The sequence below is a fragment of the Scyliorhinus torazame genome, chromosome 2 (genome assembly GCF_047496885.1).
Source record: "Scyliorhinus torazame isolate Kashiwa2021f chromosome 2, sScyTor2.1, whole genome shotgun sequence".
Taxonomy (NCBI): Eukaryota; Metazoa; Chordata; class Chondrichthyes; order Carcharhiniformes; family Scyliorhinidae; genus Scyliorhinus; species Scyliorhinus torazame.
The window spans coordinates 399,639,438-399,665,538 of NC_092708.1; the positions used below are offsets into that span (position 1 = coordinate 399,639,438).

Genomic DNA, 26,101 nt, shown 5'->3' on the forward strand with positions numbered 1-26,101 from the left:
AAGCCAAGCCTCCGGGCGTGGAGACCTGGATAAATGACATGGCAGGGTTTATAAAACTGGAACGGATAACGTTTGCACTAAGGGGTTCGGCTCAGGGGTTCACCAGGCGGTGGCAACCGTTCATTAACTACCTCGCAGAACGATAAAAGAAATGGGAAGGTAACAGCAGCAACCCAGGGGGGAGGGGGGGGGGCTCAGGTGGGTCCTCAGGGGTGTTTTTGTAAAGATATTGGTACTTGGTTATGTATATTGAATTGCTGATTTTATTATTTGGGAGAGCTATTATTTTTGTTATGGCAGTTGCCATTTAGTTTATATATTATTTATTTATTTGTTAAAATACGGTCACGGTTATTTATATTGTTTTGCTGTTGTAAAAAGGGGGAAAACCTTTGTACTGTTTTGTATGGCCGAAAAAGTTGAATAAAATATTTTTTTTTTTAAAAAGGTCGGCAGAAAGCGGGTAATTATAGGCCGGTAAGCTTAACTTTGGTTGTAGGGAAAATGCTGGAATCAATCATTAAGGAGGAAATAGCGGGACACCTGGAGGGAAATTGTCCCATTGGGCAGACGCAGCATGGGTTCACAAAGGGTAGGTCGTGTCTGACTAATTTGGTAGAATTTTTTGAGGACGTTACCAGTGCAGTAGATAACGGGGAGCCAATGGATGTGGTATATCTGGATTTCCAGAAAGCTTTTGACAAGGTGCCACACAAAAGGTTGCTGCATAAACTAAAGATGCATGGCATTGAGGGTAAAGTGGTAGCATGGGTAGAGGATTGGTTAACTAACAGAAAGCAGAGAGTGGGGATAAATGGGTGTTTCTCTGGTTGGCAACCTGTAACTAGTGGGGTCCCTCAAGGATCGCAGGGAAGGGCCCGCAGTTGTTCACAATTTACATAGACGATTTGGAGTTGGGGACCAAGTGCGATGTGTCAAAGTTTGCAGATGACACTAAGATGAGCGGCAAAGCAAAAAGTGCAGAGGATACCGGAAGTCTGCAGAAGGATTTGGATAGGTTAGGTGAATGGGCTAGGGTCTGGCAGATGGAATTCAATGTTGCCAAGTGTGAGGCTATCCATTTTGGGAGGAATAACAGCAGAATGGATTATTATTTAAACGGTAAGATGTTAAAACATGCTGCTGTGCAGAGGGACCTGGGTGTGCTGGTGCACGAGTCGCAAAAAGTTGGTGTGCAGGTGCAACAGGTGATTAAGAAGGCTAATCGAGTTTTGTCTTTCATTGCTAGAGGGATGGAGTTCAAGACTAGTGAGGTTATGCTGCAATTGTATAAGGTGTTGGTGAGGCCGCATCTGGAGTATTGTGTTCAGTTTTGGTCTCCTTACCTGAGAAAGGACATATTGGCACTGGAGGGAGTGCAGAGGAGATTCACTAGGTTGATCCCAGAGTTGAGGGGATTAGATTATGACGAGAGGTTGAGTAGACTGGGACTGTACTCGTTGGAGTTTAGAAGGATGCGGGGGGATCTTATTGAGACATATAAAATTATGAAGGGAATAGATAGGATAGATGCGGGCAGGTTGTTTCCACTGGTCAGGGAAAGCAGAACTAGGGGGCATAGCCTCTAAATAAGGGGAGGTAGATTTAGGACGGAGTGTAGGAGGAACTTCTTCACCCAAAGGGTTGTGAATCTCTGGAATTCCTTGCCCAGTGAAGCAGTTGAGGCTCCTTCTTTAAATGTTTTTAAGAAAAAGATAGATACCTTTCTAAAGAATAAAGGGATTCGGGGTACGGGCCGGAGAGTGGAGCTGAGTCCACAAAGATCAGCCATGGTCTCATTAAATGGCAGAGCAGGCTCGAGGGGCCAGATGGCCTACTCCTGTTTCTAGTTCTTATGTTCTTATGGATTGGTGGAGGTGATGGAGGGTATGGGGGCGGTGCAGACAGGGGCCCGGATGGCTTCCCTGTAGAATTTTATAAAAAGTTTTTGGGGAGACCTGGGGCCTCTGCTGGCAGGGACATTTAATTAGGTGAGGGAAAGGGGGAGCTCCCCCACCACGTTACCCTTACATTTTGAAGGAGGATAAGGACCTGTAGCAGTGGGGTCCAACCGTCCGATATCACTGCTGAATGTAGACGCCAAGTTGTTAGCCAAGATCTTGGCTTCGTGGATTGAGCACTGGGTGCTGGGGGTGATAGGGATGGACCAAACGGGGTTTGTGAAGGGGAGGCATCTATCGGCTAACTGTAGGCGTTTATTGAACGTTATAATGATGCCCAGGTAGGGATGGAAAAGTGGAGGTGGCGGGTAGAATGGGAATATTTGTAGGAGGTACTGGGGTGTGGATTGGGTCTGGTTGTTGCATCAGGCACCGGCAGCGAGTGTAAGGAAGAACAGGGTGAATTTGGGGTATTTCAGGCTGCCTCAGTTGCTCTTTGCCTTGGCGACAGAGCCACTGGCTCTGGCAATGACACTTGCCATCAAGGGGTTGGCAGGGGATAGTGGGGTGGATCATAGGGTCTTGCTATATACGATCTGTTGCTTTACATATTGGACCCATTGGAAAGTAGTGGCAGGATCATGGATATTTTGGAGGAATTTGGCCGATTCTCTGGGTATAAATTAAACATGGGGAAGAGTGAGGTCTTTCCGATCCAGGTGAGGGGGCAGGATAGGAGGCTGGGCAAGTTGCTGTTTAAGGTAGTGGGGGTGAGTTTCAGATATTTGGGCATCCAGGTGGCGGGGGGAATGGGAGAAGCTACGTAAATTGAATTTTCCATGGTTGGTGAAGCAAATGAAGGGGGATTTTAAGAGGTGGGATGCGCTCCCGCTGTCATTGGCGGGGCGGGTGCAGTCCATGAAAATGACAGCACTCCCGAGGTTTTTATTCGTGTTACAGAACCTTCTGATTTTTAATCCAAATGCCTTCTTTAGGAAGATTAAATGTAAATAATCTTTATTGTCACAAGTCGGCTTACATTAATAATGCATTGATCTTGGGGTTTGTGCGGGTGGGGAAAGCTCCATGGGTGAAGAAGGTGCTGCTGGAGCGGGGGTGGGGGGGGGGGACAGTGGTGGCAGCACCCAAGGTTGGAGGGTGCCTCGATTTGGGCACCGATTTGCGGGAATCACCGGTTTGCTCCGGGGAGGCTGGACTCAGAATTCCAGGGGTGGCAGCAGGCGGAGATTGCGTGGTTTGGAGACCTATTTGTGAGGGGCAGCTTGCTGAGCTTGGAGGGATTGGTGGAGGAATATGAGTTGCCCAGTGGGAATGAGTTTCGGTACTTACAGGTGCAGGACTATGTGAGGAAACAGGTGCTGTCCTTCCCTGACCTGCCGCCCTGAGGTTGCAGGACAAGGTGGTGTCAAAAACAGGGGTTAGTGAAGGCAGGGTGTCAGAGATCTATAAGGAATTGATGGACTGGGAGAGCGTCCCGAAAAGGGAAATTAATCAGAAGTGGGAGGAAGAGCTGGGGAGGGTGTTGAAGGCTGGGTTTTGGGAGGAGGCTCTGAGGAGAATGAATGCATCCTCTTTGTGTGCTCGGCTTAGCCGCAATTTAAAGTAGTCCACAGGGCTCATATGATGGTGGCCAGAACGAGCAGGTTTTCTGAGTGGGTGGAGGATAGGTGTCGGCGGTGCATGGAGGAGCCCGCGAACCATGTCCACATGTTTTGGGCCTGTCCGAAGCTGGAGAGATTCTGGCGGGGGTTCACTTATGTCAGAAGTGCTGAGGGTGAGGTTTGTCCCAAGTCCAGAGGTGGCAATTTTTGGAGTGTCGGAAGACCCGGGGGGTGAGAGAGGCCAACGTCTTGGCCTTTGCCTCCCTGGTAGCCCGAAGACAGATCCTGCTGGGATGGAGGGACTCGGGGCCAGCGAGTCTGGGGGTGTAGGTGAGCGACCTCGCGGAATTCCTTAGGTTGGAAAAAAATCAACTTCGCCTTGAGTGGCTCTGGGGTTAAAAAAGGAGGCAGAGGAGACTTCCGGTGGCGGCCATGGAGTGAATGGTCGCTTATTTGGTAGCTTCCGCTCGTGGTGGACTTTTGGGATCTTTTCCCCCCCAATTTACAGTGGATTTGATTGACAAAACAGAGACTGGTGAAAGAGAAGAGAAGGATTCCCCACCAGTGTATGAATTTGTGGACCAGAAGTGGTCTGAAAAGGAGAGATCGTTGGTTGAAGAAGGGAGTGGAGTCTGCAGCACCGGAGAATATGGCGGAGGGTAAGGGACCGAAACTGCCGGCCCAGTGGTCAACGGAGCAGCTGGTGGGCTTTCTCCAGGAGAGCTTTGTTCAGCAAAGAAAAGAATATCTGGATCCGATTAAGACAGGGATTGACCGTGTGGAGCAGAGATTTAAAGCCCAGGGCCAGGCAATTAAGAAGGTGGAAGAGGCGGTTGCTGAGCATGATGACCAGCGAACCGCGATGGCAGCAGAGATGGGGCTGATGAAGGGCCACCAGAAGAGGCTGCAAGAGAAAGTGGAAGATTTGGAGAACAGGTCACGCATGCAGAACCTGAGGATTGTTGGTCTCCCGGAGGGCAGCAAGGGATCGGACGCAGGGGCATATGTGGCGCCTATGTTTAAGAAGCTGCTGGGGGAAGGAGCGTTTGTTCGACCCTTGGAGGTGGACTGGGCGCATAGAACGCTGATGAGGAAGCTGCTGAGGAACGAGCCGCCGAGAGCGATGGTAGTACGAATGCACCGGTCCCTGGACAAGGAACAGATCTTGAGGTGGGCCAGACAGATGAGGAGCTGCATATGAACATAGAACATAGAAAATACAACACAGAACAGGCCCTTCGGCCCACGCTGTTGTGCCGAACCTTTGTCCTAGATTAATCATAGATTATCATTGAATTTACAGTGCAGAAGGAGGCCATTCGGCCCCCTGAGTCTGCACCGGCTCTTGGAAAGAGCACCCTACCCAAACTCAACGCCTCCAGCCAACACCAAGGGCAATTTTGGACACTAAGGGCAATTTATCATGGCCAATCCACCTAACCTGCACATCTTTGGATTGTGGGAGGAAACCGGACCACCCGGAGGAAACCCACGCAGACACGGGGAGGACGTGCAGACTCCGCACAGACAGTGACCCAAGCCGGAATCGAACCTGGGACCCTGGAGCTGTGAAGCAATTGTGCTATCCACAATGCTACCGTGCTGCCCTTGAGAACAAATAAATCTACACTATATCATTTTACCGTAATCCATGTACCTATCCAATAGCTGCTTGAAGGTCCCTAATGTTTCCGACTCAACTACTTACACAGGGACTGCATTCCATGCCCCCACTACTCTCTGGGTAAAGAACCTACCTCTGATATCCCTCCTATATCTTCCACCTTTCACCTTAAATTTATGTCCCCTTGTAATGGTTTGTTTCACCTGGGGAAAAAGTCTCTGACTGTCTACTCTATCTATTCCCCTGATCATCTTATAAACCTCTATCAAGTCGCCCCTCATCCTTCTCCGTTCTAATGAGAAAAGGCCTAGCACCCTCAACCTTTCCTCGTAAGACCTACTCTCCATTCCAGGTAACATCCTGGGAAATCTTCTTTGCACCTTTTCCAAAGCTTCCACATCCTTCCAAAAATGAGGTGACCAGAACTGTACACAGTACTCCAAATGTGGCCTTACCAAAGTTTTGTACAGCTGCATCATCACCTCACGGCTCTTAAATTCAATCCCTCTGTTAATGAACGCGAGCACACCATAGGCCTTCTTCACAGCTCTATCCACTTGAGTGGCAACTTTCAAAGATGTATGAACATAGACCCCAAGGTCTCTCTGCTCCTCCACAATGCCAAGAACTCTACCGTTAACCCTGTATTCCGCATTCATATTTGTCCTTCCAAAATGGACAACCTCACACTTTTCAGGGTTAAACTCCATCTGCCACTTCTCAGCCCAGCTCTGCATCCTATCTATGTCTCTTTGCAGCCAACAACAGCCCTCCTTACTATCCACAACTCCACCAATCTTCGTATCGTCTGCAAATTTACTGACCCACCCTTCAACTCCCTCATCCAAGTCATTAATGAAAATCACAAACAGCAGAGGACCCAGAACTGATCCCTGCGGTACGCCATTGGAAACTGGGATCCAGGCTGAATATTTGCCATCCACCACCACTCTCTGACTTCTATCGGTTAGCCAGTTCGTTATCCAACTGGCCAAATTTCCCACTATCGCATGCCTCCTTACTTTCTGCAGAAGCCTACCATGGGGAACCTTATCAAATGCCTTACTAAAATCCATGTACACTACATCCACTGCTTTACCTTCATCCACATGCTTGGTCACCTCCTCAAAGAATTCAATAAGATTTGTAAGGCAAGACCTACCCCTCACAAATCCGTGCTGACTATCCCTAATCAAGCAGTGTCTTTCCAGATGCTCAGAAATCCTATCCTTCAGTACCCTTTCCATTACTTTGCCTACCACCGAAGTAAGACTAACTGGCCTGTAATTCCCAGGGTTATCCCTAGTCCCTTTTTTTTGAACAGGGGCACGACATTTGCCACTCTCCAATCCCCTGGTACCACCCCTGTTGACAGTGAGGACGAAAAGATCATTGCCAACGGCTCTGCAATTTCATCTCTTGCTTCCCATAGAATCCTTGGATATATCCCGTCAGGCCCGGGGGACTTGTCTATCCTCAAGTTTTTCAAAATGCCCAACACATCTTCCTTCCTAACAAGTATTTCCTCGAGCTTACCAGTCTGTTTCACACTGTCCTCTCCAACAATATCGCCCCTCTCATTTGTAAATACAGAAGAAAAGTACTCGTTCAAGACCTCTCCTATCTCTTCAGGCTCAATACACAATCTCCCGCTACTGTCCTTGATCGGACCTACCCTCGCTCTAGTCATTCTCATATTTCTCACATATGTGTAAAAGGCCTTGGGGTTTTCCTTGATCCTACCCGCCAAAGATTGTTCATGTCCTCTCTTAGCTCTACTAATCCCTTTCTTCAGTTCCCTCCTGACTATCTTGTATCCCTCCAATGCCCTGTCTGAACCTTGTTTCCTCAGCCTTACATAAGTCTCCTTTTTCCTCTTAACAAGACATTCAACCTCTCTTGTCAACCATGGTTCCCTCACTCGACCATCTCTTCCCTGCCTGACAGGGACATACATATCAAGGACACGTAGTACCTGTTCCTTGAACAAGTTCCACATTTCACTTGTGTCCTTCCCTGACAGCCTATGTTCCCAACTTATGCACTTCAATTCTTGTCTGACAACATCGTATTTACCCTTGCCCCAATTGTAAACCTTGCCCTGTTGCACGCACCTATCCCTCTCCATTAGTAAAGTGAAAGTCACAGAATTGTGGTCACTATCTCCAAAATGCCCCCCCACTAACAACTCTATCACTTGCCCTGGTTCATTACCAAGTACTAAATCCAATATTGCCCCTCCTCTGGTCGGACAATCTACATACTGTGTTAGAAAAGCTTCCTGGACACACTGCACAAAAACCACCCCATCCAAACTATTTGATCTAAAGAGTTTCCACTCAATATTTGGGAAGTTAAAGTCACCCATGACTACTACCCTGTGACTTCTGCACCTTTCCAAAATCTGTTCCTCCACATCTCTGCTACTATTGGGGGGCCTATAGAAAACTCCTAACAAGGTGACTGCTCCTTTCCTATTTCTGACTTCAACCCATACTACCTCAATAGGGTGATACTCCTCAAACTGCCTTTCTGCAGCTGTTATACTATCTCTAATTAATAATGCCACCCCCCCACCTCTTTTACCACCCTCCCTAATCTTATTGAAACATCTATAACCAGGGACCTCCAACAACCATTTCTGCCCCTCTTCTATCCAAGTTTCCGTGATGGCCACCACATCGTAGTCCCAAGTACCGATCCATGCCTTAAGTTCACCCAGCTTATTCCTGATGCTTCTGGTTGAAGTATACACACTTCAACCCATCTCCGTGCCTGCAAGTACTCTCCTTTGTCAGTGTTCCCTTCCCCACTGCCTCATTACACGCTTTGGCGTCCTGAATATCGGCTACCTTAGTTGCTGGACTACAAATCCGGTTCCCATTCCCCTGCCAAATTAGTTTAAACCCTCCCGAAGAGTACTAGAAAACCTCCCTCCCAGGATATTGGTGCCCCTCTGGTTCAGATGCAACCCATCCTGCTTGTGCAGGTCCCACCTTCCCCAGAATGCGCTCCAATTATCCAAATACCTGAAGCCCTCCCTCCTACACCATTCCTGCAGCCACGTGTTCAACTGCACTCTCTCCCTATTCCTAGCCTCGCTATCACGTGGCACCGGCAACAAACCAGAGATGACAACACTGTCTGTCCTGGCTTTTAACTTCCAGCCTAACTCCCTAAACTTGTTTATTACCTCCACACCCCTTTTCCTACCTATGTCGTTGGTACCAATGTGCACCACGACTTCTGGCTGCTCCCCCTCCCCCTTAAGGATCCTGAAGACACGATCCGAGACATCCCTGACCCTGGCACCCGGGAGGCAACATACCTTCCGGGAGTCTCGCTCGCGACCACAGAATCTCCTATCGATTCCCCTAACCGTTGAATCTCCTACAACTATTGCTTTTCTATTCTCCCCCCTTCCCTTCTGAGCCCCAGAGCCAGACTCAGTGCCAGAGACCTGGCCGCTAGGGCCTTCCCCCGGTAGGTCATCCCCCCCAACAGCATCCAAAATGGTATACTTGTTTTGAAGGGGAACGGCCACGAGGGATCCCTGCACTGTCTGCCTGTTTGTTTTTTTCCCCCTGACTGTAACCCAGCTATTCTTGTCCTGTACCTTGGGTGTGGTTACCTCCCTGTAACTCTTCTCAATCACCCCCTCTGCCTCCCGGATGATCCGAAGTTCATCCATCTTCAGCTCCAGTTCCCTAACACGGTCTTTGAGGAGCTGAAGTTGGGTGCACTTCCCGCAGGTATAGTCAACGGGGACACCGGTGGTATCCCTCACCACCCACATCCTACAGGAGGAGCATGCAACTGGCCTAGCCTCCATCCCCTCTTACCTGACAGAATATAGCTGCCCTGTGGACTAACTAGATCTCCGCCCTCCGACTCTGCTCCCAGTCAGCTGCACTCTCTGTAAACTACTGGCTCCCTTCTCGCTCTTTGCGGAAATGTCGGAAACAAAATGAAAGGAGCACCTTACTCCGTCCTCACCTAACTCCCTCAGTCACCAAACTCTCACTATAGCACTCAAAAGCACCAAATTCAGCACTCCCTCAGTCATCAAACTCTCACTATAGCACTCAAATGCAACAAATTCAGCACTCCCTCAGTCACCAAACTCTCACTATAGCACTCAAATGCACCAAATTCAGCACTCCCTCAGTCACCAAACTCTCACTATAGCACTCAAATGCACCAAATTCAGCACTCAGTGCAGAGGGGGATCACTTTTATACTGTGAATCTAGCCTCTGAAAACTGGCCTAATCCAATTAACTAATTAACAAGCTCCAGCTGCAAGTGCCTGCAAGTAAAAGCTTGTTTAAAGCTGATTGAAAATTCACCTTCTTCTAAACCAAACAGCAACTTTTAAGTTAATTAACTAAATAAAAGAAAGACTAAACTTTCGATAAAAATGAAGCCTTATACTCCCTCGGTCACCAAACTCTTACTATAGCACTCAAAATGCACCAAATTCAGCACTCAGTGCAAACCTGGGAAGACAACGAGCTACATCGGACTTTTTTCCAGATTTCTTATACTGTTGTGATCCCAAATTTAATCATATAAAACAAGAGTAAACAAGTGCACACAAACTCATTACACCAACCTCTCTCTCTTCATCATCTATGTACAGTCTTGTTAAACTATGACAAAAATTAAAACTCACACTACCAGCCGAAACCATTGATAGAATCGGTGCTACTCTGCAATGACAGCTTATTTGAAGCTTTACACGAAGGTGATTACAATGAGAAAGGCTGTTTGTCTCACTGGTTCCTGATGCCAAAATCTCTCATTTATTTATTTGATTTATTTTTGGGATGTTTGCATTGCTGCTAAGCCGGCATTTACTGTCTATCCCTAATTGCCCTTGATGTGGTGTTGGTGGCTGACTTGTTGAACCGCTGCAGCCCATGTGTGTAAGTACACCCACAGTGCTGTTAAGAAGGGAGTTCCTGGATCTTGTTCCAGCGATAGTGAAGGAACGGGGATAGATTTCCAAGTCAGGATTGTGTATGTCTGGAAGGGGAAATTGCAGGCCCATGTTCTCATGCATCTGCTGCCCATGTCCCCTTTGGTTGCTGAGGCCACAAGTTTGGATGGCACTTATATTTAAATTCTTTGATGGACTTGCCCCTCCCTTGTCCTGACACCTTGCCGAGGCCTACAAAATCCAACCTCTGCACCACCTCCTCCTATCACCACCCTCTAAACTCTATGTGCCTCCAATTCTGGTCTTTTAAGCAGTCCTCTCGCTCTTAACCCCATTATTGTCAGACATAATTTCAGACATCTAGGCCTCATGCTCTGATTCACTCCCTTCATCTCCTCCGAAGCACTCCTTTAAAGTCACCACATTGTTAGATTGCTGTGTAATTATGGGCTGACGATGCTTCTACATTAAAGGCGCTATGTAAATGCAAGCAAATCTTGACTGAATATTTCAACTGATATCTTTCTCTCCTTTAATTATCTGATATCCATCTATAAGAATATCTCTCAAGCCCCTCACTTCCCAGCCCGAAGAACCTAAAGATTCTCCAGCCTTTTGTCCTGCCTCAGATCTTTGACACTGAGAATTAACCTTGGGGCTCATCGCTGCACTGCCTCCAGCGCTTGAATGAAGTGACCCAAATGGGACCCAATGCTGAAGGGCGTGGTCTGACAGTTTGCTCATACTTTCTTTGAGTTGAACAAGACTTTCAGCAACGTAGTGTAGCCATCTGGGATGGCCACTTACAACAAGAAACATGGACGTACGCAAAGCCTAAAGGGAAATATGGACAATGTAAGATTCAGGCAGGCACAGAGCCTGCATGTATATTCGTGAGCAGAGAATCCAGACAGCATCGAAACCCCCAAATGATTAGCATTTTAATGACCCATCTCCATAAGACAAAGGACTGATACTCAGGTAACCGATACAATTCCAGACACATCGGCAACACTCCCTTTACTCAGGAAGCATAAACAGCAAGGTCAATGACCGCTTAGGACACGCCCAGCCATCAAGGCACCCACCCCTTTATTGGCTCAGATCGAAGGCAGTGATCGAGAACTGCCCAATTAATTGGGTCCAAACCTAAGGACTGCCCAAAAGAGCGCAAAACACCCCAAGGATAAAGAGAGACACTGCCATGTGTTCGATCTCTTTTGGACCTGGCGCTCTGGCAACATCCATCTCCAACTGCAGCACCACGATCAGAAGCAAATCCAAGTTCAACGCTCACTACCAGATGGATGAGCCCAGATGAACAGCAGTTACTTCTCCAGACCCAGATTCGAACAAAGGCCACTGTTCCTCTGCCCTAAGCCGGGTGCCTGAAGTTAAGTACAGGTTGTCATAGTTGTTAGGTGTAGTTTAGCTCGTAGTGTTTATGTTGCATGTATAAGTTAATCTTGTGTTAAAATAAAGTATTATTGAACTTGAACTAACTAACTGGTTGTTGGGTCCTTGATCGATATCCGGTTGAACCTTGTGGTGGTATCATTTGATACCTGGCGACTCTGAAAGCAATATAATATCAATATCTAGACAAAGGAAGGGCAACCTTATTGACTGCCATATTTACAGTGAGTAAATATAGCAACATTATTGGCGACTCTGACGGGACTCGACCCAGAAGCGATTTTGTCACTCCGAGAGAACCCACAAAACGTTTGAATTAGAAACCCAATTGGAAAAGTGAAAGAAACCACAAGTGTAAGACCAGTATCGATCAAACCTCCAAGATTCGGAAGTGTGTAGTAATTTGCATGCGTACTAACAGGGATATAAGGTAAACTCATCAGATTTTGTTGCGTGAAATTTTCGGGAGTTGTGTGAACCGGAAAATAGCTTAAGCCATACCCGCTGTTTGCATCACCGCTTTATTCCCCCCTGTCCCAAATTCATGGTAGAGATACAGAGATTACGGTAGAGATACAGAGATTACGGTAGAAATGGCAATGAAGGCAATGGAACGCCTTATGTACCCACAGGAACCCGAGGTTGCAGTGTCCCATATGGGAAGAGGAAATTAGGAAGTACCTAAAGGGGAAAGGATGGCCCCTATGGTCTGAGTTTTGTGCAAATGAAGAGACATGTCCTGGTAGTACAGGACAAACTTGGTGTGATAACCTGACCGAGATCCATAAAAAGAGTTTAGGTAGAGTTCGTAAGCCGATGGCAATCGTGTCCTGTTTGGCACAATTGCGAGGCACAGAGGAGGTCGTGAGGACGCTCCGCAGACAGCTTGAAGAGAAAGAGAAGAGTAGTGAGGGAAACGTTAGTGAATGCGAAAAAGTAAATGAGCAACTCCGAGAGCAGCTAGCAGCGAAGGACAAGGAGATGGCTGATGTCAAACGGGCACACCAATCTTGTCTCGCTCACCTAAGCAGCTTTCAGACCCAATATGATAAGGCCTACCAAAACACACAACGCGCAGTTTTGGTAAGGGAAGAAACAGAACACCATGTCGAACAATTGAAAAAGCAATGCGAGGACTTAAAGGCAGCCCTACAAGCACGCCATAGTTCCACAACGGAACAAAGGCAGAGTTCGGTAGACCATGCCAAATGCAGGCAGCAAATTGCAAGCTTGCAATCACTGCTCTCAGTTCTGAATGATTTCAGAGATACCTTCGGACCAAATTTAGACCAGGAAGATGGCCCCGATTGGCAGGAACATAATGAAACTGCCCATCGATATGTAAACGGAACAGAGATTCAGAATAGAGCCCCCCAGGCCCCGAAAAGGAAAGCACCCACACCACCGACTGCACAGGCAGCACCCAACCCTATGAATCCAGTCACCACGCAGCGCAGAGTACCGACAGAAGACCAACCCGATTTAGTGTACACCACCCCACTAACCATCACCCAGTTAAGGGATGCTCATGATAAAATAGAAACCTTTCACCCCACATCAGACCCACACTATTTCTTTGAGCGAGTTAGACAACAGGCAGTCATGTATGGTCTGAACGAGCAGGAAGAAGTGAAACTCGTAGTAATGAGCCTGGACCCATCCGTTAGTTCAGCCCTTCCCGACCCACAAAATGTAGGAGGAGGTAGCCTCCAGGATATGAAGACAACTATCCTCGATGCAATTGGCTGTAATAGAGGAGATCCCATAGAAGGACTCAACCGATGTAGGCAGAAGAAAGGAGAGCATCCAACAGCATTTGCTGGACGCCTCTGCATACACTTCACAGCAGGATTTGGAGATTTAACCCGCGCCCATTTAACTGCAGACAATACGGCCAAATGGACCCGTATTTTAGTCTCCCACACCACAGATGCCGGACAAAAAGCATGTGCAAATTATGACCCCCTCAGACCCTGCACACAATGAAGTGTGGGTTCTGAAGAGACTCTCTAGAGCTTGGGAACAATCCCTACATAACAAGGCAGAGCAGGAGAAGGTAGAAGCAAACACAAATCCTGTAAGGACACATCAAGACCCCGCATGGGTAAATAAAGGTAGAAATAACGCACAGCACCATAAAGCACAGAGATGCTACAATTGTGGACAGAAGTGACATTACGCCCGAGAATGCAATGCCCCCCCCCCGAACCTGCAACGGAATCAGCACACAAATGCCCCACATTGGAACAATGCCAGGCCTATCCACAGCGTTAGCGCCCGTTCAGATAATTTGGCGGTGATCGGACTCCCCAGCTTGGGTCTGCTACACACTCTGCGACAAGTCCGGAAGACCGGTAGTCATAGGCACAGTCCGGGGACACCCTGTAGAGTTCCTTTGGGACACAGGAGGGTCCCGAACCACGTTAAACTCCTCCACGGTGTACCAGCAAGATATATGGCCCACTACAGACACTATCACTCTTAGTGGATTTACAGGACACCTCCAGCAGGGACACATTACGTCCGCTGTGGATATTCAGATCGGTAACATTAGAACCAAGCACTCAGTCATTTTAGTAGATTTACCCCAGACAGCAGAACACATCTTGGGGATAGATTTTATGAGCTCACACAACCTTTCTTTTGACCCTGTGAATAAGTGTGTGTGGAAAATGGCTAGAGCAGCACGAGCACTTGCCACGCTCACAGTAGCAGACTACGATCACAGGATTAGCTCAGTGGGAGATTACTGGTTTGATCCACAAACCATTACCACGGACAAAACAATTAGGGAAGTCTTGAAGAAACAAAGTATCTTTTGCCCAGCACAAGCACGATTGCGGTAAAATTCCAGGAATGGTCACCATTACAGGTCCCGATCCTAAGCCCCAGAAACAATACAGTTTTCCATAGCAAGCCGAGGGAGAAATAGCTAAGGTAATTCAAAGTTTATTGGGTCAAGGTGTAATTCGGCCCGTAGCCTCAACGAACAATGCCCCGATTTGGCCCGTAAGAAAACCAGATGGTTCATGGAGACTGACCATCGATTAAAGAGAATTAAACAAAGTAACTCCGTTAGCAGCCCCCACTGTTGCCACGAGTCCCGAGACCATGTTAAAGCAGGGACTACAGTCAAAATCTTTCACGGTTCTGGACATTAGCAATGGTTTTTGGTCCATTCCATTGGATAAAACGTGCTAGCATAAATTTGCATTCACCTTCCAGGGACAGCAATCACGTGGACATGCCTTCCACAAGGTTTCCACAACTCTCCCTCCATTTTTCACAGACAATTGGCGAATGGATTATCGAAATTTTCCCGACTCGAATGCCTCATTCAGTATGTGGACGACTTGCTCCTTAGGACTGACAACAAGGAAGAGCACATTTCGCTTCTTTCTGAACCATTAGGTCTCCTAAAAGAAATTGGATGTAAAATCAACCTCAAAAAAGCCCAAATTCTCCAAGAAAAGGTCACCTATTTAGGAATAGTTATAACGCATGGTAAGCGTGAGATAGAGCAAAACGTATTGATTCAATTGTTAAATTGCCCTTGCCCCATAATGTTACAGCACTCCAGTCATTTTTAGGACTGGTTGGTTATTGCAGGAACCATATAGACGGGTTCGCCACAAAGGCAGCCCCACTTTCCGAACTCCTCAAGAAACAGGCCCCATGGAAATGGCTTCCACAGCACCCAGATGCCGTAGATGCATTGAAACGCACCCTAAATACAGCTCCCGCTTTGCAGGCACCAGACCCACACTCCTCATACGTAATAGAGGTAGCGGCCACCGGCCGAACCCTTTCGGCCTTACTTCTCCAGGAAGGCACGATCGTTTAGGACCCGTTGCCTATGCCTCACGAGTTTTTGATCCGGTAGAGCAAGGATTTTCAGCCTGCGCAAGGCTCGGAGTTTTTTGGGCTGTTCAGTACTTCGCGTACATAACAGGACTCAACCCCGTATCCATTTTGACCGAGCACACCCCAGCACAGCTACTGGTAGACGGTAGGCTAAAAGACGGTACAGTAAGCCAAATTAGAGCAGCGCGCTGGACCCTACTCCTACAAGGACGCAACATTACAGTGAAGAGGACAAAGACGCACACGTTTCTGGCCAATAATTTACAATATGCAGGAACCCCACATGAGTGTGAAATCATTGCAGCCAAGCACAACACAGGACCCTTTATTCCAAAATCGTTACCGACAAAAACAGGCATCAGACCACAGACAACCCAGCCCACAGATAATTCGCTAAAAATTTATGTAGATGGCTCCCCCACCATTGATAATGGAAAAAGGATTACAGGATGTGGCATATATGTAGAGGACCCGCAGGGACGCGCATTAGAGGAGATATCATTAAAGTTGCCAGGACATTTCGGTTCGCAGGCAGCTGAGTTAGCAGCCATTGCATACATTGTGCAGCACCCAGATTCGTTCCCGACCCCAGCAGACATATATTCGGACAGTTTATATGTTTGCAACAGCTTGACGGAATTCCTGCCCCTGTGGGAATTTAGAGGATTTATATCCGTCGAAGGTAAACCCCTACCCTCAGCGCCATTACTAAAGCACATTCTCAAAGAAGCTAAGGATCGCAAATATGGAATCATAAAGGTTAGAAGCCATCATCGTTCCTCCCCACCCGGTAACGTAAAAGCAGACGCCCTAGCAAAAGTAGGCTCACGACATGGTCATTTTTGGCAACCCCCCTGAGAGAGCCCCAGTACACGCGGTCCAGGTCTCACAGACCAATATTCAAGATTTGGCACAGGCACAAAAGGAAGACGACACGCTTAAGGACATTTTAAAAGGAGACTTCCCAGCTCCCTATGATAGGTTCAAAGATACTTTAACAGTACACGACGGAATCATATTAAAGAATGGTATTTATGTGGTCCCCACCCAGTACAGGAACCAGATTATTTGTCAATTCCATGACAGACATGGACAACAAGGGATAGAATCCACCCGTGCCCACCTCAGATCTCTCTGCTGGTGGCCTGATTCAAAAACTGATGTAACCCACTGCATTGAAAATTGTTTAATTTGCGCCCAGAACAACCCAGACAGATATGCAAAGAAAGGTCAGCTAAGACACACCCACCCTGTTAATGGCCCATGGACGAACCTACAATTAGATTACATTGATCCCCTTCCCCCCTGCAGAAATGGATTTAAATATGTGTTGGTCGTGATCGACACCTTCACAAAATGGGTGGAAGCATTTCCTTCCAGGACAAACACGGCCAAAGCGACAGCAAAAATTCTACACCCAGCAAATATTTACTAGATGGGGATTCCCCCGTAGTAGAGTCGGACCAAGGTTCGCGCTTCACAGGAAGAGTAATGAAAAACGTCCTAACAATTTTCGGAATTAAACAGAAGTTTCACATTGCCTATCACCCACAATCCAGCGGCATTGTGGAACGCATGAACCGAATCCTAAAGGCAACACTTAGGAAGATGGTGCAACAACATAATACAACATGGGACACAGTTCTCCCATTTGCACTGATGTTAATTCGAAATACGGTGTCGAGTTCAACAGTCTACACCCCCCACACCCTCATGACCGGACGACCCATGAAGGGTGCCGAGTATTTATTTGGACTTGATTTGGCCAGCCCCACAGTCACTGCCCTTACCCACGAAAAAGCGGTCCAACAAATTATGGAAAATATTAAAGCAGCACAGCTCGCTGCAGCTGTTCGACTAGGTGCTGGGAAAAAGCAGAGTAAGGCCTACTTTAATGAAATAGTACACCCGATAAGAGTATACAGTCGGACAGCAATGCATGGTCACCCTGTACAATCCTAGTTCATTCCTCTCCCCCAAATTTGCAGGACCCTACTCAATTTCCGATAAAGTAAGCCCCTGAGTTTATAAGATTACGTATCCAAATGGAAAATCTGGATGGTTTCATATAAACCGACTTAAGGTTTATGGAACTCAGGGCATCCACTCACATCACATTTCACTGGCAATAGCAGACAACAACGACCCGCCCACTGGCGACCCAATCCAACCCTCCCCCAGCCGGGACAGTACATCCACAGGCACGACTTTGACTCCGCCCCCAGAGATGAGTTTCCGCCTCACACTTGATTCAGCCGCTAGTGATAGCGACAGCGAAAGCACAGTGGACGTACTTGAAATCCCCAACCAATGGCAAAACAGACCAGGCCCCAGTCACACTGACCACGACATGTTCGGTCCCTCAGAGACCATTTATTTGCCACTACCAGAACCTGACCCACCGACGATAGCGATCCCCTCCTTGCTGCTACCGCCCTACAGGATAAGAAACAATGGCACCACGACAATTCTTATCGACTGATAAGAAACGACTAAATGGATCCCACATCGGCCCACGCCGCCATGGCACAGAAACTCCAGTCACGAGTTTGGCAACCGGGAGATGGTGATGACTCAGAGTCTGACTCCCACCGTGCTCACCCCTTTACGACCCTTTTCGTAATGGAACCCTGAGGTGTCCAGATGATGAGAGAAAGGAACTGATTGAGATTTATGGTGTCCTATTCCCTGATGGAGCCTGCCCGCTTTCTTTCTTTAGTTTGTTACTCTTTTTTTAATGTTGAATGGAAATATGGACAATGTAAGATTCAGGCAGGCACAGAGCCTGCATGTATATTCGTGAGCAGAGAATCCAGACAGCATCAAAACCCCCAACCGATTAGCATTTTAATGACCCATCTCCGTAAGACACAGGACTGATACTCAGGTAACCGATACAATTCCAGACACATCGGCGCCACTCCCTTTACTCAGGAAGCATAAACAGCAAGGTCAATGACCACTTAGGACACGCCCAGCCATCAAGGCACCCGCCCCTTTATTGGCTCAGATCGAAGGCAATGATCAAGAACTGCCCAATTAATCGGGTCCAAACCTAAGGACCGCCCAAAAGAGCGCAACCCCCCCACCCCCCAAGGATAAAGAGAGACACTGCCATGTGTTCGATCTCTTTTGGACCTGGTGCTCCAGCAACGTCCATCTCCAACTACAGCACCACGACCAGAAGCAAGTCCAAGTTCAACGCTCACTACCAGATGGATGAGCCCAGATGAACAGCAGTTACTTCTCCAGGCCCAGTAGATCCAGATTTGAACAAAGGCCACTGTTCCTCTGACCTAAGCCGGGTGCCTGAAGTTAAGTACAGGTTGTCTTAGTTGTTAGGTATAGTTTAGCTCGGAGTGTTTATGTTGCATGTATAAGTTAGTCTTGTGTGTAAATAAAGTATTATTGAACTTGAACTAACTAACTGGTTGTTGGGTCCTTGATCGATATCCGGTTGAACCTTGTGGTGGTATCATTTGATACCTGGCGACTCTGAAAGCAATATAATATCAATATCTAGACAAAGGAAGGGCAACCTTATTGACTGCCATATTTTTAGCGAGTAAATATAGCAACAGTAGACAGATTGTTGTTCTGGGCCAGGTGGACAGATTAAGTGTCCGAGTCTAAAAGGCTCTTAGGCCTCGGAACATTATGCTAAACTATTACACCACCAGTCATGGAATATGTATATACACCACCTATTTTTTGTCTCACATACTTTACACTGACCATACATACCACTTCATTCACCTGAGGAAGGAGCAGCGCTCCGAAAGCTAGTGACATCGAAACAAACCTGTTGACTTTAACCTGGTGTTGTAAGACTTCGTACCGAAAGCTAGTGACATCGAAACAAACCTGTTGGACTTCAACCTGGTGTTGTAAGACTTCTTACTATACTTTACACTGGTCTGCAAGAAATTTCATTGTTCTGCCAAACTTAAATATCTTACCCAACTGATTTGATAATTGTGAAGCGCTCTTCTCCCCATTCCATTGCCCTTCTTAGTTTAGAATCTGGAAACTTGAGCACTTTGCATCGTGTTCAAATCAATAAATTGAAATTGAAAGAATTGTCCCAGCTCGAAGCCCAGGGCTTTGCCCCAGTCCCTATTTTAAGTTTCTGGAGAACCACTGGGCAGAAATGCAGCTACAAATATCAGTAACATTTCCAGTACCATCAACTGAGTTCTCAGAATTCCAAAAACCCTTTCAGGAGATATATTGCAAATTTTTAACATTTACCTAAACTGGCCGGTTAAAGAGATATTCTGACAATTGCAATTCTAAGTGCCACAGAATTCAACATCAGATGAGTAGCAGAAGTGGATTTTTTTGTTACACAGCTAGTACAGTTCACACTGGGCGTTTCTGTTCTCATCTTCTCTGTGCAGAATGATTATCATCCACCAAAAAGCACATGAGCAATTACAGAAGAAAACTGTACAAAGATGGGCAAATCTTTTGTTTTCGGAATTAAATTGTGGGCTCAATCCAGAAATTAACACAAAATAGGACTGGATGCACAGCAGGAAGATCAATGAACCCAGGGCTGTTTAGCACAGGGCTCAATCGCTGGCTTTGAAAGCAGACACAGGGCTTTTCACAGTAACTTCATTCGAAGCCTACTTGTGACAATAAGCGATTTTCATTTCATTTCATTTCACACAAAGTTCCCTTATGCTGTTCGGCAACCGTGGGAGTCAGCAATGGGTACCAATTTAGAAAAGGGTGGGTGGGGGGAACAAACAAAAAGATAAACAAAAAAAAGGGCGAGGCAAACTAGGATGCTCTTGTTGTCCTGGCTAGAATGTATAATACATTAGACCATAAAGGGTACAGGTTATATTGTGCACATATCTTCAACACAATGGCGCCACAAAGCTTCTAATTAAGCTGGGAAGTTTCAAAAGATTTATCATTTAAAAACCTCACAATAGTTGAAGTGAATCAAACATTTCCAAAGCTAAAAGTCACTTACTTTGAACAACATTTAAAAAAACTAGAAAGCCAAAAGCGTGGTCTCAGCCCTAAACAGCTTAAACCGAAACACAGAACACCCCGATTTAACAATCAAAACATCCATCCCAGTATTCCATTGAGTAGGCAAATCCAAATCCCCGTGGACCGCACTGATTCACAAGCCCACCGGCAGGTTTAAACTGCTGAAAGCTGAATTAGTAGGGGCACGATTTCAAAGTTGGAATGAAGGAATCACCTTGGGGAGGTAGGGCATCCCCCGAATTCTTTGCACCATCTTCTCACCCTCGGGGTGGATCTTAGCCACATGCTTCCACATCCTGTCCCAGGTCGCCTCGTCCACCGGCAGCCCCCCTCGGTTTATGTAGAAAGGAACCCCTTCGTCCCGGAATTCCTCGTCGCCATCCTCATCCTGGTCCTCCTCCCTCTGGGGATGCCTCTCCACGTTGACAGGTCCCACGCTGGCTGACCTTCTCCTAACAAAGGAAGCATCTCCTCTCCCGCCTGGCATCGCTGATGCTGATCAATTACAAGAGAGAGAAAGGAGAAAGCCTCTGTTCCTCCTTCACTGACTGGGACAATGGGCTCACAGCACTGATCAGCAGGATGGAGTGCAGTCAGAGAGAGGGGCTGGGCAGGCTGCAGAGAGTGGGCAGTGCTGCCAGGGGCTCTGCCCCTCCATGCCTGCCCGATACCCACTACCCAGCCCGAGCGCCCACTGCCCCCTCCCCGCTGCGCTCCGCTCGCTTTGTATCCACTCCTCAGCCCTGCCGTCACGGCCCCGCCCACCCGCCGTCTCCCCGGCTCCCATTGGTAACTCAGCCTGGGGGGGGGGGGAACGGGGCGCATGCGCGCAGCCTCCCAATCCTCAGGCATTACGTCACCCCCACACCACAGTGTCAATCCGGATTGGATCCCTCCCCCTGGTAAATCCAGATTGCAGTAATCCGAGTGGATGTTGAGGGTCTGACCCCCTCCCGGGTAAATCCAGATTACAGTAATCCGGGTGGGATGTGGAGGGTCTGACCCCCTCCCGGGTAAATCCAGATTGCAGTAATCCGAGTGGATGTTGAGGGTCTGACCCCCTCCCGGGTAAATCCGGATTACACCAATCCGAGTGGGATGTGGCGGGTCTGACCCCCTCCCGGGTAAATCCGGATTACAGTAATCCGGGTGGGATGTGGAGGGTCTGACCCCCTCCCGGGTAAATCCAGATTGCAGTAATCCGGGTGGGATGTGGAGGGTCTGACCCCCTCCCGGGTAAATCCGGATTACACCAATCCGGATGGGATGTGGAGGGTATAACCCCCTGATAAATCCGGATTATAGTAATCCGTGTGGGATGCGGAGGGTCTGACACCCGGATAAATCCGGATTACATTAACCCAGCTGGGATGTGGTGGTATGGGCCAGGTTTTAGAAAACTCCAAAGCATATCATGCAGTTCACCTGACCTACATCTGTTTATGTTGAATTTGGCTAGCATGAGGAGAAGAGTCTGCCTTTCAGGTCTTATTCAACAGACATCTTAGGTGCTTTTAATCAAAAAAACATGCTTAAGAATTTAGTTCACATTTGTATAAACACACACAGTAAGAATTTTTATCAACTACAAACATAATGACCCCACACACCTACAGTAATCTATGTATAACTCTTAATGAATTCCCTCTTAACTGTTCCAATTCAATAACAAGCTTCCATAAACCAAAAAACCCTTTTTACCAAAAACAGCAGGTAACTATAATCATTGGGTTTCTTCCTTGGAATAATTCTTTAAAATTGAAAATAGAGAGACAGGCCAAAATACTTCCCTGTCTGAGTCTACAGCAGCCAAATGTGAAAACGAAAGTAAAAACTCACAGAGCCACAAACCAGTCCCAAAACTCAAAGCAAAAGTAAAAACTCACAGAGCCACAGCCGAGCTCCACCCACACAATGGCATCACTAAGCCATGTGATAAGACAAAAACCTTTCTTAAAGGGACATTCACATGACACCTCCTCCCAAGAAAAAAAAACATCAACTTCAAAGATGGTTTCATTTTTCACTTGCCCATTAATAACAATTGTCAATAAACATATATTTAAAAAAAACAAGGGGCTGGTTTAGCACAGGGGTAAATAGCTGGCTTTTAAAGCAGACCAATGCAGGACAGCAGCACGGGTTCAATTCCCGTACCAGCCTCCCCGAACAGGCACCGCGGTGAATGTGGCAACTAGGGGCTTTTCACAGTAACTTCATTTGAAGCCTACTTGTGACAAGAAGCGATTTTCATTTCAAAACATGCAAACATTTTCAATAAGTTAAATCTCAGTTCTTTAATTTCAGTTCTTTGTCTTCCTGCAACTGGAATCCCTCTTGATTGACAGTCACTTTGGACAAGAAGGTCTCTGCACAATCCATCCATTTCTCTATGCCTCTGCATCTTTCTTTAAAGTCAGGTACTTTTGTTCAGTCCGATCGTAAAGCCTCTTGTAATTCTCCAACACTGGAGCAGTGGTTAACACAGCCTTCAGGCCTTCAAATACCTGTTGACACTCTGCTGTCCTTGAAATTTGCTACTCTTCTTCAGCAAGTCCGTCAGTGGAGCAACCACACTGCTTAATGTCGGCACAAAGTTACGGTAAAAAACCGCTCATTCCAATAAATTGCATTATTTCTTTGTGTCGATGGAAACTCCCCAATAACTTTTGTTTTCACATCCCGTGGGACCATTTGTCTATGATCCAATTGTATGGCCAAGGAAAGTGACTTGGGCTTTTCCAAACTGACTTTTGGCTAGGTTTACCACCAAACCTGCCTCCTGAAGTCGATCGAATAACTCCGTCAGGTGCTTCAAATGTTCTTTCCATGTCTGACTAAAAATCACCAGATCGTCTATGTATACCGCACAATTAGATAATTCTGAAATGACTTTGTTAGTTAACCGTTAAAATGTGGCTGGGGCGTTTTTCATGCCAAATGGCATAACTTTGAATTGGTATATACCATTTGGAGTCACAAAGGCTGAAATCTCCTTTGCCCTTTCGGATAAAGGTACCCGCTAGTAACCTTTAAGTAAATCCAGTTTGGAGATAAAAGCAGATTGTCCTACTTTCTCAATACAGTCCTCCAACCTTGGGATAGGATAAGAGTCCGTTCTTGTAACTGCATCAACCTTTCAATAGACCACACACAATCGTTGGGTACTGTCTGGTTTCGGTGCCGTCACTATGGATGAGCTCCATTGGCTGCAACCCACTTCAATTATGCCATTTTAAAGCATACTTTCAATCTCTTTGTTAACCTGTGCCAATTTTAGAGGGTTAAGTCTATATGGATGTTTTTTAATTGTAGCAGCATTTCCCACTCCTATATGAGGTATAACCATTTTAGTACTTCCCAACTTATTTCCACAAACTTGCCCATGTGATATTAATAACTCTTTCAGGTCAGTTTGTCTTTCCTCTGGAAGGTAACTCAATAATTTATCCCAATTTTTAAGAACATCCTCGTTACCCAATTTAATTTGAGGAATGTCAAATTCAGAGTCATTTGGATTCGGTTCTTCACTTTTGAGTTAGAATCACTAAAACTTCCTCCTTTTGCTCTCTTTCCCTTTCAAAATACCTTTTAAGCATATTCACATGACACACTCGGTGAGTTTTCCTTCTATCTGGCATTCTTACCAAATAATTCACCTCACTCAATTTCCTTTCAATCTGATAAAAACCTGGCTTTTAAAGGTTCACCTACCACTGGTAACACTATTAAAACTTTATCTCCACTGGCAAAAACTACAAACTTTTGCCTTCTTGTCCGCGACCTGTTTCATCACATGCTGTGCAACTTTTAAATGTTGTCTAGCCAAGTCACTTGCTCTATTTAAAAAAAAATATTTTTTAAAATTCTCCTTTTTCACGTTTTCTCCCACATTTACACCCATCAACAATAAACAATAATCAACAAGATATGTCAATCCCCATAATAACAACGATCCCATCCGCCCACCAACCCCCAAACCTCAACCCGCCTGTTTACATAAACAAATGACAAAAAGGAATCAGGGATTACCCGTAGTCACCCTTAATCTACACGCTCTCCACCCACCCACCCCCCCACCCAAAGCCATCCAGCCTCTAAGAGAGTACCGTACATGATACCCCAAAGTTGTACCCCCCCCCCTCCCGCCAAGTCTCCAGCTCCTCCCGTCCAATGCCTCTTGTAAAACTCCTCCTCCCAACCTCGGTTCCCTCCCCCAACCTCGGTTCCCTCCCCCCAACTTTCCACCCCAGCTAGACCACTCGGACCCCGTTCTGTCGGGCTCCGATGGCCGCAACCCCTCCCCCACACTCCCGTTCACTGGCCGGCTTAAACCGGCCAGCGTGGAGGCCCCCGCCCGGGTCCCTTTCCCCCTTGCCCGGCCCTAGGAAAGCCCAAAGATCCCCTTTTAGCACACAAACCCCGCATATCCACCTACACCCCAAAGAGCCCTCCTTTCGAGTCCCATCCCTTCCCTTGTCCAAATATATGCAACATTGGCTCCTTTAGCCTCTACACCCGCGCGCAGTGATACAAAAAAAAGAGAAGAAAATACAGTCATGAGGTTACATCAGCACATGCCCATTCCTCAATTTGTCAGTTCTGCCACAGTCCTTCTGCCTTCGCAAACTCCTCCGCTGCTTCCGCCATTCCAAAATAAAAGTCCCTGAGCTTGTAAGTCACCCTCAGCTTCGCTGGATATACAATGCCGCACTGCACCTTGCCAATGTACAGTGCCCTCTTCACCCGGTTGAAGGCAGCCCGCCTCTTCGCCAGCTCCACCGTAAAGTCCTGGTATACACGTATACCAGCTCCAGCCCACTGCACCACCCGCTTCTGTTTGGCCCAGCTCAGGACCTTCTCCTTCACACTGTACCTACGGAAGCACAGAGTCACTGCCCTTGGCGGCTCACTCGCCTTTGATACAGGCCTCCACGACCGATGAGCCCGATCCAGTTCTCCCCCTCCCCCAGTAGTTTTGCCAGCATCGCGGCAAAATACTCAGTCGGCTCGGTCCTTCAACTCCTTTGGGCAGCCCCACGACCCTCAAATTCTGTCGCCTGGAATTGTTTTCCAGATCTTCCATTTTTCCTCTCAGATTCTTGTTCGTGTCCATCACCTTCCGCATCTCCTTCCCCATCGAGGCAAGTTGATCACCGTGCTGCAATAACATCTCCTCCACTTCCTTCAGTGCCTCCCCTTGCTCTCGCACCTCCGCCACTGCGCTCGCCACCGCCGTCTTCACCGGGTAAACCGCCTCCTCCACCAGCACATTCAAAACCTCCCTCATCTCCTTCCTCGCAATCTCCATACATTTCTCAATCTGTGCCAACTGCTTTTGGAATTCCGCAGCCATCACCTTAGTTAGTTCTTCAGCCGTAAGCACTGCGGCCTCCCCTGGTGCTCCAGCCTCCATTTTCTTTGTTGACCCCGCGGTGACCTTTCCCCTCTCCAACGGACTTTCAGCCGCTTTTTTCCCGGCCGTTTTTTTGGTGATTTTCGACATCCTTCTTCTCCTTGCGCTATCCCCCGGCTTTTACTGCCGTCGCTGGCCCTAGGACTGGGCGTTACTCCGCGAAAATGCCGTTCCCGAACGGGAGCCCTCCAATATGCGGCTGCCTCCCGCCCGCCGTCACCGGAAGTCCATCCACTTGCTCTATTTAATCGTTCCTTAAAATTTGACACGTAATTCAATAATGTAATTTCAGACTGCTCACTCACCA

General features: G+C 47.3%; 1 protein-coding gene across 2 annotated transcripts in view; it reads right to left on the minus strand.

Annotated features, from left to right (window-relative positions):
* vash1 (vasohibin 1) overlaps positions 1 to 21,097 on the minus strand; it is a 95,072-nt gene extending 73,975 nt beyond the window's left edge. Inside the window, exon 1 of one of the 2 annotated variants that reach the window (XM_072494422.1) lies at positions 20,593 to 21,097. In XM_072494422.1, the coding sequence (XP_072350523.1) occupies positions 20,593 to 20,865 (273 nt within the window). In that variant the 5' untranslated portion in view covers positions 20,866 to 21,097. The remainder of the gene's footprint in view (positions 1 to 20,592) is intronic. The other variant, XM_072494415.1, reaches the window with a different exon arrangement.
* Positions 21,098 to 26,101: the final 5,004 nt, after the last annotated feature.